This window comes from Cetorhinus maximus, chromosome 12 (assembly GCF_964194155.1).
Source record: "Cetorhinus maximus chromosome 12, sCetMax3.hap1.1, whole genome shotgun sequence".
NCBI lineage: Eukaryota > Metazoa > Chordata > Chondrichthyes > Lamniformes > Cetorhinidae > Cetorhinus > Cetorhinus maximus.
In genome coordinates this window covers 106,913,704-106,931,251 of record NC_135890.1, presented here as the reverse complement: position 1 = coordinate 106,931,251, position 17,548 = coordinate 106,913,704, and the positions used below count along the sequence as shown (strand labels likewise).

The window sequence follows — 17,548 nt, the reverse complement described above, 5'->3', positions numbered from 1 at the left end:
GTGATGCAGCTGGAAGTTCAGTTATTTTTTGGGGGGCTGTGTTGATTGGAAATAAGGAACTATAGAGACTAAATTAAAATAAGTCTGGAGATGCTCAATACAATTTCTAGTCATTTTAAAATTTTTCTGAAAATTCTTGAAAAGAAAATAAAGCAGACAAGTAACAGGAAAAAAGGCAATTATTTTCAACCAAAATCAGACAAAATTCTGACCGGTATGTACACTTATATCCAAACAGCACCAGAAAATGCAGGTTTGGAATGAAGCATACCTTCATAGAAATGGTCAAATCGAAGTCCCGGGCACAACTACAGTAAATAGGCATGTTGGCTTCTTTGATGCCTTTACATTTTGAACAAATCTAGAAAAACAAACAGGAAATTAAATTTTGCCCAACAGTTTTTTTTAAAAAACTTAGTACACTAATTGGAAGATGTGGTAATTATGACTTTAGTTTACACAGCTTAACAACTGCATTAAAATAACAAAGAAATTCAACACCAAAGTGTAAACCAGTGCAATCAATCAAAATTAAACACAAAATTTTCAAGTGAAACCCCGAATAAACACACTTTTCCCTGTGTCATCGCCACTAAGAAGCTATACCAACCAAATCTGGTAGAGACAGACTGGCTCAAGTTCAGTTATGCTCTTTCCAGCTGGAACGGCAGGGTGGGGTAACACAGAGAAGTCACCCAAAGTTTGGTGTTGGGACCACGACTGTTTCAATTTATATCCATGGCCTGGACTCAGAAACCAATGTAAATTGATTTGATACCAAAAGGTTGGTGGGGGCAGGGGTAGGGAAGGAGCAGTAGAATCGGCTCTGAAATTACAGAATGAGTTGGCAAAATATGTAAATGGGCAGAAAAGCAGATGAAATTTAATACTGATAATTATAAAGTACTGAACATAGGGTTTAAAAGAAAGGCCACACATAAATTCCAAGAATCATATGGAAAAAAGTTAAGGATGGAGTTGTAAAAAAACCTAAAACAAAAACAGAATTACCTGGAAAAACTCAGCAGGTCTGGCAGCATCGGTGGAGAAGAAAAGAGTTGACGTTTCGAGTCCTCATGACCCTTCAGCAGAACTGAGTATAGTTAGGAGAGGGGTGAAATATAAGCTGGTTTAAGGTGTGGGGGGGGGAAGAGAAGTTGAGGGGGGGGTGGTTGTAGGGACAAGCAAGCAGTGATAGGAGCAGATAATCAAAAGATGTCACAGACAAAAGGATCAAAGAGGTGTTGAAGGTGGTGATATTACCTAAGAAAATGTGCTAATTAAGAATGGATGGCAGGACACTCAAGGTACAGCTCTAGTAGGGGTGGGGTGGAAAGACTGACAAGGTATTAGTTGTAGATTTAAAAATAACCTAGAGGTCTTAGTAAACTTGAAATTCATTTTCAAATTAGTTAACTTGTTTTCAACAGAAATTTCACTGTCCCAAATTGGTGCCCTGTTCCCTCTATTTCAGCATCAGGGCACAAATCTATTTCCTGGGACTTTAAACATGGAGCAAGAAATCTCTGCCAAAGTTAAAAGCAAGACGCAGTTTCTAAGTCTGAATCCTATTAAGATTCATTCTCTCAACTGTGCTGAATTGATTGGAAATATTAGATATATAACTCTGCAAATTAAACAGGTTCTTTGGTGTTAAAATCACCTTTGGATCCAAGTTTCTGGCACTGGGTTTCCATTCAGATTCCCAGATATGCATAATTCAGGAATACTGTGCACAGTCAAATGAAAAAATAATTTACAACACGTTAACAACATCTATTCACAAACCAGCAAGATTGCACCAACCCTTTAACAAACTGGCTGTGGATTCCGTATGTGCTGCAGATAGAATAAAAACGATGTAAAGATGGCTCAGCGATGTGCTACTTCAAGAATTGACATGTATTAACTTACCAAATCCTGAAGTGTATAGGCCATCATTTTCTTCTTCAGTGCTTCTACTAATTCGATTTCTATGGAATCCGAGTCATATTCAGTCTGGCAATTAGAGCAGCACCACTTAGGTAATACAGTGCCATCCTGCCAAAAGTAAGAAGAGTTAGGGTCGCTGTCTGCAAACTTTAAGCATAAGCCCCAAAAACACAAGAAACAAGAATGTAAAGCAGGTGATCATAATTCAAAAATAATTTCCAAAATAAAATTGAAATTTCAATTTTATATAGAAGCAGAGAAATGAATTAGAATCTTTGAGGCATTTAAAAATTAGAAGCTGTATCTTCAGTTTTTTTATTAATATTAAAATGGAGGAAGGAAAACAAGCTAAAGTGACAGCATATTCAGTCTGAGCTTAAGTAAGCTAAAAGAAAAGTTTGAATCTTGAAACTTTTATTTATACTTAAGCCCAACCATATTTTGTACAAAGCAGCAAATTTAGAAATAAGCTGTACCATTCATGTTCAGCAACTGTCAGTATTACTTTATCACAGAACCAATTTTTTTCTTTAAGTTAATTTTTGGGTTATGGTGCTACCAGCAATGGCTAGCATTTATTGCTTGTTCCTAGTTTCCCTTGGGGAGGTGGCAATGAGCTGTCCTCTTGAACTGCTGTAATTGATGGTTGTAAGATACTCCTACAGAGCCAATAGGTCGAGAGTTTCAGAATGCTGATGCAGTGATGATGAAGGTCAGGTGACATATGCCCAAAATCAGGATGGTATCAGACATAGAGGGGAACTTGGAGGTAATGGTCTTCTCATTCATCTACTGTCTTTGTTACTCTAGGTGTTAATGAAGCCTTGGTGAATTGTTGCAGTGCATCTTTAGATGACAAATACTGCAGCCATGGTGTGCCACAGTGGGGATGTTTAAGGCAGTGATTTGGTTGCCAATCAAGTGCACTGCTTTGTCCTAGATGGTTAAGCTTCTTCAGCATTGCTGCAGATGCACCCACCCAGGCAAGTAAAGGGTATATCTTCACACTGCTGATTTGTGCCTTATAAGTGGTGAAGGAGATTTGGAGAGTCAGGTGAGCCATTTGCTGCAGAATTCACAGCCTTCAACTTTTTCTGGTAGCCATGGCATTTTTGCAGCTGGCCCAATTGAGTTTCTGGTCAATGGTGTGGCATTAGTAATGGTAAAGGGGAGGATTTTCCCTATGTCTGGTGGGCCGTGCGGGAACAGGCATGCACTCGATCACCGCCTGCGGTTGGTGGTTCCGCGCTGCCATTTTATGCAGGTGGGCCAATTAAGGCCCGCCCAGCGAATTTCATGAGTCCCGAGGACAGCAGGAGTGGGCGGGCAGCGGCAGGTGTGCACAGACCGCCAGGCCCAATGGCGACCCGGCGGCCTGTTTAAATGAAGGCCTGGCAGCCTTTGCGAGGCTGCTCACAATGGTAGGGAGAAGAGCACATCAGAGGGGTAATGTGCATCACGCAAGTCTGGAGGGTAGGCCATTGGGGCAGGCCAGGCCAGGGCAGGGGGGCAGTGTGCCCCTTGTTTCTCCGACAAGCGCCTAGCTGCCCTCCTGGGAGGGGGAGCACAACGGGAGATCCTTCTTCTCAGCGACGGGAGGCAGAGGCCTCCCCACCTGACCAAACGTGTGGGGGAGGAGGTGGCCGAGAGTGTCAGCCCCCATGATGTGCTGCGGCACACATGGGTCCGGTGCTGCAAAAGATTCAACAACCTCCTGCGCTCAGGAAGGGTGAGTTCCGCGTTGGCTCAGGTCACTTAATGCAGCCGTCACCCTCCCCCAGCAACTCTGAGTACAGTAACGACATTGAATCCGTCAAGGCATCTATCCCTTGCTGGGTGTGCCAACAGATATTGCCTATGCCTTTTTCACCCTGAGAGGGTTGAGCTAGGATGGGTTCTGCGTTCGCGTGTGTGACACTGACACCCAGAGTATAGAATGGGGGTGAAAGTCAAGGATCTGCACCTTGGTAGAGTGCTGAAATTGGGGAGCATGTCAAACTCAGGGTGCTAACGTGCTGGGAGGGGAACTTCCAGGTGGAGATGCACCAATCCATCTGCTGGTCTTTGCGCTATATGTGCTTGTGCCTCCTTGCTTAGCAAAGTAACACCTTGTGGTGCCACATGTGAAGGAGGCAGCATTTGGGCAATGGTGGGGGGGGTCAGGCCTGGCTTTTTTGGGTGCTGCAACTGCAGGGTGACAAAGAACTAGAGTCCTGCAATGTCCCGCTCTGGCTGGGTTGGCAGGGATGCAATGGGAATTCAGGTGCAGGCTGGACTAATCAATGCTCTTCTCTCCTTTTCAGGAGAAGACTGTGCACAATTCCACAGAACAGATGTGGTCTGGTGGAGGCCAGGCCCAGTTGGCAATCCTAACACCTTACGAGCAGCAGGCCATGGATTTGGAGAGGCGCCATGCCCCCAGGTCCACCAGTGGCAGTGAGGCTGGGTGCCACAGGGAGGTATGTTTGGCGAGCACTTGTGTCCCAAAAGCTATGGCACTGCTGAATGCTCAGTGATTGAAGTTAGCAACATGGTTTGATCATTGATTATGGAAAGACCCATGCATAATGATCTGGGGGAGCGACATACAAATCGACATTGCCTGCAATGTAACTAATCAAACGTCCTTTATCATCACCGGAGCAGGGCTGGGAGGAGGAGGCAGAGGGCCCACCTCTCACTCCTGAGGCCCCAGAGGAAATCCACTCACCAGCATCACACCCTTTCTGCCAGGCAGGCACCAGCGCAGATACTAGCACCTCGGTGGGAATTAGATCTTCGGCTAGTGTCCTGGAGCACAGTGGTGAGGGCACTTCACACTTGCTTGAGGTGCGGGCAGAGACAGAGAGTGCCCAGAGCGCCAGCAGTTGGAGGACAGCTGGGAACTAGGTACATGCTCGGTCGGTGGCTGATGATGTGCCTCCAGAGTCATCCATGAGGCATCAAATGCTGGAAGTGCAGCAGGGTATGTAGGAAGATCTGGAGGAGATACATGAGGCTATGCGTGGCATGGTGCCTGTGCTTGAGGAGTCCACGTGGCACATCACCAATGCATTGAGCTTTATAGCTGAGCGCCATGCTTCCCCCATGGAGAGAGTGGCGACTTTCGTGGAGAGGCTCCTCCAGGAGAACAATCAGGGCCACCTGGGGTTGAGCTTGGACCTGCAAGCCCTCACAGCGGCATTGACCTTAGCTGGTCATTGCCTGTGTGGAAGATGGTTTGGGCATCACGTATCCCAGCTTGGTGCCCATCCATCCACTGTGTGCAGAGAGGTCCGAAGCAACCTCACATCGGTGCAGCAGCTGCCTGTCGTCTCTGCGGGTTTCTCAGGGTGCTCCGGATGAGGGCAGCAGCTCCTCTGCCATGACCGTGGCATCCGATGAGGCTGTGGCGACAGGGATGAAGCCAGCTGTGGAACTGGCTGCTCAATCCCAGGCGGGGCCATCAAAGGCTCCACGGGCCAGAGGATGTCCGCCAAGGTCATCAAGGCCAACAGGACAGCACAGTGAGCAGGCTGTCTCAGATGCCAGTGCCAGCGAGGGGACAGCACCTAGACGTAGCACCCATAAGCATAAATTTAAGACACCTGAGGCACACCACGGATTTCTCACTGGTGCTTTTATGTTGGCCCATAGCAGTTTATTGAAGACTTGGTGTGATGTCTAACACTTTTTTTGGTTTATGAAATTACATTTGTTCTCTCAATAAATTCTGACATGTTGCCATGCCTCAGGGTGATTCCTTACTTCTGCAAGTAGACAGGAACCCATGATGTTATGAGTGAGTTGTTTGACATTGAGTTTTATTGACAAGGGCCTTAGTTAATGTTAGTATCTAGGCAGATTTAGCACTCAGGTATCGAGTTTGGAGCCTGCAGCCCTGGCATGTGTTGAAGGTCCATCTGTGGTGGGCTAGCTGAAGGTTCTTTGGATTAAAGCCTCCCGGGTGTCCCTGCCTCCCTGGAGTATGCCCGAATCAGCGTCTACCCCCTCAGCGTTCTCCTGTGCGTGCTCATCCTCGGACTCACTGCTGGACTCATTGTGTGCATCCGGAGCAACTACGTCTACATCTTTCTTGTCCACTGTGTCGCCCCTTTCCAGCGCCAGATTGTGGAGAGTGCAGCATGCAACCACTATCAGCGGCACACGATCTGGGGGGTACTGGAGTGTGCCCCTGAGCGGTCCAGGCACTGGACGTGCATCTTGAGAAGACCGATGGTTCTCTCCACCACAGCCCTTGTGGAGGCATGGCTCCTATTGTGCCATCTTGGATGGCGAAGAGACACCATGAGCCGCCTTTTGAGGGGATAGCCCTCGTCACCCAGCATCCATCCATCCAGCCGTGCTGGAGCATTGAAGAGCCTCGGCACCTGGGAATGTCTGAGTATGTAGGCGTCGTTGGAGTTGCCTGGGTACCTTGCACAGACTTGTAAAATCTGCATCCTGTGATCACACTATCTGCACGTTCATGGATTGGAAGCCCTTCCTGTTGACGAAGGCACCGGGCTCACCTGCTGGCGCCTTGATGGCCACATGTGTGCAGTCTATAGCACCCTGGACACAGGGGAAGCCAGCAATGGCCGTGAAGCCTCTGGCTTGCTGTGTCTGGCTGACCTCGTCCCAGCGGTAGTGGATGAGAGTCAATGCACGTCTGAATAGTGTGTCTTGACACAAGTGTGTATAGCTGATTGGGAGACACCGCAGAGATCACCCACCGACCCCTGGAAAGAGCCGGAGGCATAGAAGTTGAGGGCAGCTGTGACCTTTAGAGCTACTGGCATGGGGTGCCCACCCACACAGTTTGCGGAGATCTCAGGGCCTATCATCTGACAAATGGAGGTGACTGTCTCCCTTGAGAGATGGAGCCTCCTTCGGCACTGGACCTCAGACATATTGTGGTAGCTGCTTCACCGCCTGTAAACCATGGCAGCAGGAGAGTGGCGTCTGCTGTGGCCCCTTCCGCTTTGGATTTTCTGTTGGAACTGTGCCCCTTGTGCCTGCGCCTCCCCTCCCAAAGGTGGCTCCTCTGGAGGCTGAATATGAACGCCTGGTTTCCTCCCCCTTCTGGTCCTCCCTTCCTCCTCCAGTGGAGAGCACAACTCGCATTCCCAGGCTAAGGGAATGCTTCCTGAAAGCTGCAGACCCCAAAAATGATCTTTATGTAGAGTCCTGACCTAAAGGCTTTTACTCCTGTCCAAGCAGCTGGTAATGATTTTGAAGTATTCCTGCTCACACAGGCAAGTATAAGTAACTTTCACACTTAAATACCTGAAAGGTCACATTTCCGACCCCACTCACCCTTCTTATCCTGCCTGTGGATGAGGTTGAGACAAATGTCTCCTTCCCATCTGCCCATTGCACCCTTACGATGTCCTGAAATCACACGCGCCCTGAAAATTGCAGTCAATTGCTGCCTTGAGAGCCTTAACTGGGTGATTAATTAATGGCGGGGGCGCATCCGAGAACACTGCGCGCCCGCCCACCTCGCGAGGGTGCGCGGTGACGGTGGGACGCTCGCCCGACGTCACCATGCGTCATTTTACGCGTTGGCGTGCAGGGCCACCCCCACACGCCAACGGGAAAATTGTGGCCCACGTCACTGAACGACAAGGGAAGGTGGTTAGACTCTTTTGTTAGAGATAGTCATTAGTTAGCATTTGTGCGGCATGAATGTTACTTGCCAATTGTCAGTCCAAGCCTTGTTATATGCGGAAACAGATCCCTTGGTATCTGAGGAATTGCAAATGGAGCTGAACGCTGAGCAATTTTCTGTGAACATCCCCATTTCTGATTTTATAATGGAGGGAAGGTCACTGATGAAGCAGGTGAAGATGGATGAAGGTGGTGAGCCTGGATGCTGCCTTGGTGAAATCCTGCAGTGATGTTTTGGGGCTGAGATGGCCTCAATCAACCACAACCACCTCTCTTTGTGTTAGATATGGCTCCTGCTAGTGGAGTGTTTTCTTTCTGATCGCCTCTTACTTCGGTTTGACTAGACCTCTTGGTCCCATACTCTGTCCAAAGCGGCCTCGATGTCATCAAGGGCTGTCACTCTCAGCTTTGGAATTCAGCTCTCATACATATTTGGACTAATGCTGTAAATGAGATCTAGAGCTGAGTGGACCTAACAAAACCCAATTGAGCATCAGGGAACAGGTTATTGGTGAGTAAGTGCCACATGATAGCACTGTTGTTGACTTATTTCATCACTCTGCTGATGATTCACAATAGCCAGTTAGAAATGGCTGCAGTAAAAACACCTGAAGTTTGCAGCAAAAAGTTGATAAGAGCTGTTAAAAAAGCCATACAAGATTTTGGGTTTTATAAATACAAGCAAAAGCAAGGAAGTTATGCAAAACCTTCACAAGTCACTGGCTAAGCTGCAGCTGGAGTACTTTAGGAAGTAATCAAGGGGAGGATATTCTCCCCGTCGGGCGGGTTGGTCAGGAACGGGCGCGGGCAGGCACGGAGCCAATCGCCGCCCGTGATCGGCTGTGCACCACCATTTTACGTGGGCAGGCCTTAATTGGTGTGACCAATCAGCACAGCACTACCTGTGCGGGCGGGGGGGAGGAGGGAGAGTTGGGGCCTGCACTCTCCGAGGCATGGAGCTGCCTCAGGGAGATTAACTTCAGTTTCAAAATTGGAAAAAATAAAATTATTCAGTTATGTCCCCCCATGTGACGTAAAATGGCGGCGCACAGCCGATTGCGGGCGGCGATTGGCTCTGTGCCTGCCCGCGCCCGTTCCCGACCGGCCCACCCGACGGGGAAAATATCCTCCCCCTTGATTACTTCCTAAAGTACTCCAGCTGTCACATGAGCTGGGGCATGTTTATGAATTTTCGTAAAATTTTCTATTTAATTAATAAAACCTCCATGAAACCTCATCCCCCCCATGGATGAGGTTTCATGAAAAACGCAAAGGCTGCCTGGGCTCCTTGTCTGCCCACCAGCCTTAAGGTTGGATGGGCAGCTTTCTCAATTGGGTTAATTGGTTTGTAAAAGGCCTTACCAGGCCTTTGACAGTTCGGCGGGTACGCAGCTGACTCTGGTGCATGCCTGCTGAATGAAAGGTCAGAATGACGCGCAGTGACATCGGGATGCACACCTGACGTCACCGCATGTCATTTTACGCGTTGGAGTGCGGGGCCCGCCCCCACACGCTGAACAGAAAATACTGGCCAAGGTTTTGGAGAGGGTGCTGAGGAGATTTACCAGAATTATACCAGGGTTGCGACGCTTCAGTTATATGGCAAGACTTGAGAAACAGATCGTTCTCCTTAGAGCAGAGAAGAGTAAGGGAAGGTTTAATAGAGATGTTCAAAATTATGAAGGATTTCAATAGAATTAATAAAGAAAACAGTTTCTACAGGTAGGAGTGTCAATAATCAAAGGATTCAAAGAAACTAGGGAGATGAGAATATTTTTAGAACTCAGCAAGTTATTATGATCCGACAAACTGCTTAAAAGACTTGGAAACAAATTCAAAAGTGACTTTCAATAGAAAACTGGATATACACTTGGAAAAGAAAAAATTACAGGGCCTCGGGAAAGAGCAGGGGGTCCGCATTAATTGGATAGCTCCTTCAAAGAACCAGCATATACCCAATGGGCTGAATAGATTCCTTCCGTGCTGCAGGATTCCATGAATTAACATGGAAGACCTTTCCGTACAATCTCTTAAAATTTGATTTTTTTAATGCAAGTAATGAGCACATATATAAAAAGCAGCTTTTAAAATAAAAATAGGGCCTAATAAATTTGATTCTTTACTTCTGAAAATACACCAGTGTTTTTTTTTAATTCATTCACGGGATGTGGCCTTCACTGGCTGGGCCAGAATTTATTGCCTATCCCTAGTTGCCCTTGAGTAGGTGGTGGTGAGCTGCCTTCTTGAACCGCTGCAGTCCCTGTGGTGTAGACCCACAGCACTACTGGGAAGGGAGTTTCAGGACTTTGACCCAGCAACAGTGAAGGAACGGCGATATACTTCCAAGTCAGGATGGTGAGTGACTTGGAGGGGAACTTCCAGGTGGTGGTGTTCCCATGTATCTGCTGCTCTTGTCCTTCTAGGCGGTAGTGGTCGTGGGTTTGGAAGGTGCTATCTAAGGAGCCTTGGTGAATTCCTGGAGTGCATCTTGTAGATGGTACACACTGCTGCTACTGTGCGACAGGAGTGAACGTTTGTGGGTGTGGTGCCAATCAAAAGGACTGTTTTGTCCTGGGCAGTGTCAAGCTTCTTCAGTGTTGCAGCAGCTGCATTCATCCAGGCAAGTAGAGAGTATTCCATCACACTCCTGACCTGTGCCTTGTAGATGGTGGACAGGCTTTGGGGAGTCAGGAGGTGACTTACTCGTCACACGATTCCTAGTCTCTGACCTGCTCTTATAGCCACAGTATTTATCTGGCTAGTCCAGTTCAGTTTCTGGTCAATGGTAACCCCCAGGATGTTGATAGTGGGGGTTTCAGTGATGGTAATGCCATTGAACATCAAGGGGCAATGGTTGGAATCTCTCTTGTTGGAATGATCATTGCCTGACATTTGTATGGTGCGAATGTTACTTGCCACTTGTCAACCGAAGCCTGGATATTGTCCAGGTCTTGCTGCATTTGGACATGGACTGCTTCAGTATTTGAGGAGTCACGAATGGTGATGAACATTCTGTAATCATCAGCGAACATCCCCACTTCTGACCTTATGATGGAAAGAAGGTCATTGATGAAGCACTGAAGAGGGTTGGGCCTAGAACACTACCCTGATACCCTGAGGAACTCCTGCAGTGATGTCCTGGAGCTGAGATGACTGACCTCCAACAACCACAACCATCTTCCTTTGTGCTAGGTATGACTCCAACCAGCAGAGAGTTTTCCCCCTGATTCCCATTGACTCCAGTTTTGCTAGGGCTCCTTGATGCGGTTAAATGCTGCCTTGACGTCAAGGGCGGTCACTCTCACCTCACCTCGGGAGTCTAGCTCTTTTGTCCATGTTTGAACCAAGGCTGTAATGAGGTCAGGAGCTGAGTGGCCCTGGCAGAACCCAAACTGGGCATCAGTGAGCAGGTTATTGCTAAGCAAGTGCCGCTTGATAGCACTGTTGATGACCCTTTCCATTACTTTACTGATGGAGTGTAGACTGATGGGGTGGTAATTGGCTGGGTTGGATTTGTCCTACTTTGTGTGTACAGGACATACCGGGGCAATTTTCCTCATAGCCGGGTAGATGCCAGTGTTGTAGCTGTACTGGAACAGCTTGGCTAGGGCCGTAGCAAGTCCTGGAGCACAAGTCTTCAATACTATTCCCGGAATATTGTCAGAGCCCATAGCCTTTGCAGTATCCAGTGCCTTCAGCCGTTTCTTGATATCACATGGAGTGAATCAAATTGGCTGAAGACTGGGGACCTCAGGAGGAGGCCGAGATAGATGATCCACCGAGATGGCTGAGGATTGTTGCGAATGCTTCAGCCTTATCTTTTGCACTGCTGTGCTGGGCTCCTCCATCATTGAGGATGGGGATATTTGTGGTGCCTCTTCCTTCAGTAAGTTGTTTAATTGTCCACCACCATTCACGACTGGATATGGCAGGACTGCAAAGCTTAGATCTGCTCCGTTGGTTGTGGGATCGCTTAGCTCTGTCTATCACTTGTTGCTTATGCTGTTTGGCACACAAGTAGTCCTGTGATGTAGCTTCACCAGATTGACACCTCATTTTAGGTATGCTTGATGCTGCTCCTGGCATGTCCCCCTGCACTCTCCATTGAACCAGGGTTGATCCCCTGGCTTGATGGTAACAGTAGAGTGGGGGATATGCCAGGCCATGAGGTTACAGATTGTGTTCGAGTACAATTCTGCTGCTGCTGATGGCCCACAGCGCCTCATGGATGCCCACTCTTGAGTTGCTAGATCTGTTCGAAATCTATCCCATTTAGCACAGTGGTAGCGTCACAAAACGCGATGGAGGGTATCCTCAATGTGAAGGCAGGACTTCGTCTCCACAATGACTGTGTGGTGGTCACTCCTACCAATACTGTCATGGACAGATGCATCTGCAGCAGGCAGGTTGGTGAGAATGAGGCCAAGTATGTTTTTCCGTCTTGTTGGTTCTTTCACCACTTGCCGCAGACCCAGTCTAGCAGCTATGTCATTTAGGACTTGACCAGCTCAGTCAGTAGTGGTGCTACCGGGCCACTCTTGGTGATGGACATTGAAGTCCCCACCCTGAATGCATTCTACGCTCTTGCCACCCTCAGTGCTTCCTCCAAGTGATGTTCAACATAGAGGAGCACTGATTCATCAGCTGAGGGAGGGCGGTATGTGTAATCAGCAGGAGGTTTCCTTGCCCATGTTTGACTTGATGCCATGAGACTTCATGGGGTCCGGAATCGGTGTTGAGGATGCCCAGGGCAACTCCCTCCCGACTGTATATCACTGTGCCTCCACCTCTGCTGGGTCTGTCCTGCCGGTGGGACTGGACATACCCAGAGATGGTGATGGTGGAGTCTGGGACATTACCTATAACATATGATTCCGTCAGGCTGTTGCTTGACTAGCCTGTGAGACAGCTCTCCCAATTTTGGCACTAGCCCCCAGGTGTTAGTAAGGAGGGCTTTGCAGAGTCGACAGGGCTGCGATTGCCATTGTCATTTCCGGTGCCTAGATTGATGCCGGGTGGTCCGTCCGGTTTCATTCCGTTTTTGCATCTTTGTAGTGGTTTGTTACAACTACCATTTCAGGGGGCATTTAAGAGTCAACCACTTTGCTGTGGGTCTGGAGTCACATGTAGGCCAGACCAGGTAAGGGCAACAGATTTCCTTCCTTAAAGGACATTAGTGAACCAGATGGGTTTTTACAACCCCAGATCCCCAGAGCATTACCCTGGGTCTCTGGATTACTAGTCCAATGACAATACCACTATACCAGTGTGTGTACACTTTGTGCTATATTGGATACAATAGGAGTTCAGATATTGACGAAAAAGTGAATAATCCGTTTCCTCCAACGTTCATAACTGTGTATGTTCAGATCAGACTCTGTTGTTTCAGCAAGCAGGCAACTGTGCCAGAAATGTTGAATCCCTCCTTACCTCCTGCAAGATGGAAGGATCTTTGCAAAGGTCCAGGTCATGGCAGAAGTTGCAATTCTTGCAGATGATCTCAGGTAGTATGTAGGACTTGCAGGGGTCTTTAAACTGAGCTTCTTCAGAGAATTCCCCTACATCAATTAGACGTAGAAGGTCCCGTTTCAACTTATTAACCTGGTTAGTTATGTTCGAATCCAGAGACAGTATCTATTTGAAGACAAGAGTGCACTGCAACAGTGGTGTTTGTATCATGATATATACCATATATAGCAAACAGCAAGAGCATTTACTGTATTTAAATATGAGACCAGTAACAAATGAAAAGGCTGTGAATGCAAGGGAATGGGATATTTTCTATTTCATCTTGTGACAAATATCTTGAGTATTGCTGAAAAATGACGTTCTGTCAAAGCTTTTCATCTTGCACTCATCAGGACAATCGCAAGAATACCAATGTCAGGGGAAGCAACAGCTGTATACTGTGTGAGCAGAGAATGCGGATTGGTTGTCAAGTGGACTCTGAGGCATTGCCATGGAGAATGCACCAGTTAATGGTGACTGATAGTTAAATGCCAAGCATTGTTTGGAACTTAAACCAGGTAGCTTGACTCCAAGGCATTGCCCTGAGGAATGAACCAGCGAATGGCTATCACTTAGTTTGTTTAGTTGAAACAGGCGCAATGTGTGTACATGCTCTGTCTGCAAAGAACAGTGCCCTGTGTATTAACGTATGTAGCTTCTAGTACACGCAATGTGGTGCATGAAAAGCTTTGACAAAATGTCTTTTTTTCGCAATGCTCACTTTCTGTACTACCAAACAACTATTTGAATATCTTATTCTTGGTTCATGTTAATATTTTAGAGGTAATATTTAGTTCTGGGAAGATCGCTGTTGTGAAGGCAACTAATATGTTGGGCTTTAGAGATTGTCAGGACATCTAAAAGAAAATGGCAGTCCAGAAGGTTACCTATGTTTGTTTAATAGAGTCACAATAGAAGAGAAACAGCAGGTGGCCTTACTTATCTGGAGAACTGGAGATGTGATGTCTATACTGCTTGCAAAGAAGAGCAGTACAGAGAGATGTTTTGTTTTGGGAATTAGAGCTAAATTAGTTTAAAAGCTTTCAGTGAATCTTGAAAAGCTACATCATCATGAGATGCGTGGTGCTTAAGAAGGTTCTCTGGTTTCAATTTATCTGTGTGTTTGCTGGGAGAGGAGGTTGGTTGCAGTTTGGACTTCATAAGGTTTGCAGCTCACAGAGAAGCTGTAAGCAGGCTCCAGTTAATTAAGATTCAGAGAAGTCATGGGAACTGAGGAGGTGGCGGAAGGTCATTGGCTTTGTGCCAGACAGTTAAGGTTCAGAGAAGCCCTGGGAATCATTTATGGCTTGATGCAGCAGGGAGACTGAAGTTTGGAGCAATGCCAGCTTAGTGAAGTGGCGGTCTGTAAAAGAGTTGGGAGTGAGCTGGTACTTAGAGGCAGGAGTGTATCTTTGTGAATCCCATGGAATGCAGTCTCAGGAGGAGAGATTGAACCATCGGGAGGTGAGCAATTGTTGAGGCAGTCTAAGTCAGAACATCATTTCGGGGAATTCAGAGGCTAGATCTTAGAAAGTGAACAGCTGAAATCTCTCCTGAAGGAGACAGAGTATTAAGAAGATATTGCGACTCTCAGTGATCATTGACTGTGGGTGCGTTGCTGAGAAATCCATGGGATCTGTCTTGGTCACCTTTACCATTTAATGTGTAGTGTGTTCAATCGCACTTTCCCTGTTAATTCATATTTATCTCATGTTAATTCTGAAAGTTGGGGTAAAAGATAGGTATTGTAGATTGCTTTACTTTTCTGACTTTGTATAGTAAAGTTTGTTTTCTATGTTTAAAATCATGGAATCTTTTGGTTGTGCTTCTAGTGGGTAACTGGGATTTCTAACTTTCTTTACTTTAAACAAAAAGTTACTGGCCCCTAACCAGATTGTGATAATTTGCCCAGTTGTATCATGTAGAATAGCAGGGTTAGATTCTGAGTAAGGTTCTTTCTACAATGCACATCAAGTCTAAATAATATCACATAAATAAAATTTGTACTGCAAACTCGGTCACTGAGTTGTAAGTGGTAGCTGTGGCTCTCTGGTAGCATTCTCACTACTGATTCAGAATACCGTTGATTTAAGACCCCATCCAAAGATCTGAGCAAATAATTAAGGTTGACGCCTCAATGCAGTACTGAGGGACCATATTAAACTGAGGCACATCCATCTGAGAGAGTAGATGGGGCAGGATCCCATGACGCTACATGAAGAGTAGGAGTTTTCCAGGTGTCATGGCCAATGATTATTTCTCAATCAACAGCACTGAAAGCAGACTATTTGATAATTTATCGTATTACTGATCGTGGGACCTTGCTATGTGCAGATTTGCTGCTGCTTTCCCTTTCATTACAGCAGTTAACTCTACTTCAAATGTACTTCACAATATTGTTAAAATTTTTAGCAGTTAACAAACTTGAAAGTTCTGAAAGACTTTCAGTTCTCAAAAAAGTTAATATGCTGTTTCATTTCATTTCTAAAATCCAAACTAAGGTAGCTCTATTAAAAACTTATGTCAAATTTTGATCTGTGGTATCTCCTAGGAACTGATATTGAGCAGGTTGGGCCTATATCTATTGGAGTTTAGAAAATTAAGACGTGATCTTATTGAAACATAAAAGATCCTGGGAGGACTTAATGCTGAGAGGATGTTTCCCCTTGTGGGGTAGTCTAAAACTAGGGGACAGTTTGAAAATTAGGGGCCTCCTTTTAAGACAAAGATAAGAATTTTTTTTCCCTCAAAGGGTCATTAAGTCTGTAATTCTCTTCCTCAGAGAGCAGTGCAGGCTAGGTCATTGAATATATTCAAGGCTGAGTTAGATTTTTGATCATCAAGGGAATGGGGGGCAGACAGGAAAGTATAGTTGAGGACACAATCAGATCAGCCATGATTTTAATTGAATGGCAGAGCAGGCTCGAGGGATCGAATGGCCTACTCCTGCTCTTAATTCTTGTATTCTGAGATTGACTAAACTCATCAAATGTAGGACTAATGAAGGAAGTTGGCTTTCTTATAAATTGATCTAGATGATACATCTGAAAAGACTGTTGCAACATTGTACCAGACATCCACCCCTCCAGCCTTAGAATAAATACACTTCTTCCATTGCAGTTGACTGAATTTAAACCTGGATCTCTAAAGTGAGTGCAGGTTTTTTTGAACATTACACTCACTGGTCCCAACCCTCCCCATTCCAAAACAGTAAATCCTAAATACTCTTCTGCTGCTCTCGGTAAATTTGCAGCTCTATTTGCCTCACCTTACAAACTGATTTGATGAATTCCAGTGCTGGGTTGTTGAATGGAAGGTAGGAGCCTGGCAGAACTGGGAACATCTCAGAGGGTTCAGTGGAGTGCCTATTGCTGCTCATTTTCTTCTGAATCTTCTGAGTGATAGTGAAAAAGTTTTGTGTGAGCTCATTAGACACATACTCCTGAGAGAAGGTGATCATTCCTGCAGAAATAAAAGACTTACATGAAGTCAACAACACAGAAACAGACCACATGATCCAACTGATCAATGCTAGTATTTATGGTCTACATGAACTTTCCCGTCCCATCCATCTTCATTTCACCCTATTAACATATTCTACTATTCCTTTCTCGTTCATGCAGGGATTTCGCTACCTCTTAAATGGATCTATGCAATTCACCTCAACTACTTCTTGTGGCAGGAAATTCAACATTCTCACCATTCTCTTTGGTAAAGGGATTTTTTTCTGAAATTCCTATTAGATTTTTGGTGACCATCTTAGACGGACACTAGATTTAGTCTATTATAATTAGATCATGACTGATCTACACCTCAACTTGCCCCATTACCTGCCTTTCGTAATTTCAGACCCCATGACCTCCAACGTGTTTTACAGCCAATAAAATATTTTTCAAAATATAGTCACTGTGGTAAGATTGGAAACGTGGCAGCTAAATTGCACAGAGCAAAGGCTCACAAAAAGTAATACGTCAATGACCAGATAATGTTTTTTGTTAATGATGTTGATTTGAGGCATAAACGTTGGATAGGATACCATGGAGAACTCCCCTGTTCTTCTTTGAAATAATGCTTCAAGATTTTTTATGTCCAGCTGAGAGTGTAGACGGGGCCTCAGTTTAATTTTTCATCAGAAAAGACAGCAGCTCTGATAATGCAATACACCGTCAGTACTGCACTGGAGTGAGAGCCTGGAATGGAGCTCGAACCCATCAGTCCTTGACCCAGAATCAAGACTGCTATCATTTAGCTATATCTGGCACAGACAATTGAGGGTTGGTAGTGTGGAAAGCACAATAATATAGCTTATGGCTGAAAACAGTGTTTATTTGCACAGAAACTGTGTCCAAAATAGGATATTACTGCAATGAGTACAGTTTATAGATAATGCCCTTTTGTTCTTTTCAAGTTGCACAATTCATAATTTTTCAGACAATTTAAAAACTCATGCTAAAGC

At 45.8% G+C, this 17,548-nt stretch overlaps 1 protein-coding gene across 1 annotated transcript in view; it reads right to left on the bottom strand.

Moving 5' to 3' along the window:
* pole (polymerase (DNA directed), epsilon) overlaps positions 1-17,548 on the bottom strand; it is a 144,691-nt gene that overhangs the window by 1,275 nt on the left and 125,868 nt on the right. Inside the window, exons 45-48 of the mRNA XM_078554304.1 lie at positions 16,361-16,554; positions 13,015-13,218; positions 1,915-2,040; positions 272-361 (exon numbers count right to left, since the gene is read on the bottom strand). Coding sequence (XP_078410430.1) covers positions 272-361; positions 1,915-2,040; positions 13,015-13,218; positions 16,361-16,554 — 614 coding nt within the window. The remainder of the gene's footprint in view (positions 1-271; positions 362-1,914; positions 2,041-13,014; positions 13,219-16,360; positions 16,555-17,548) is intronic.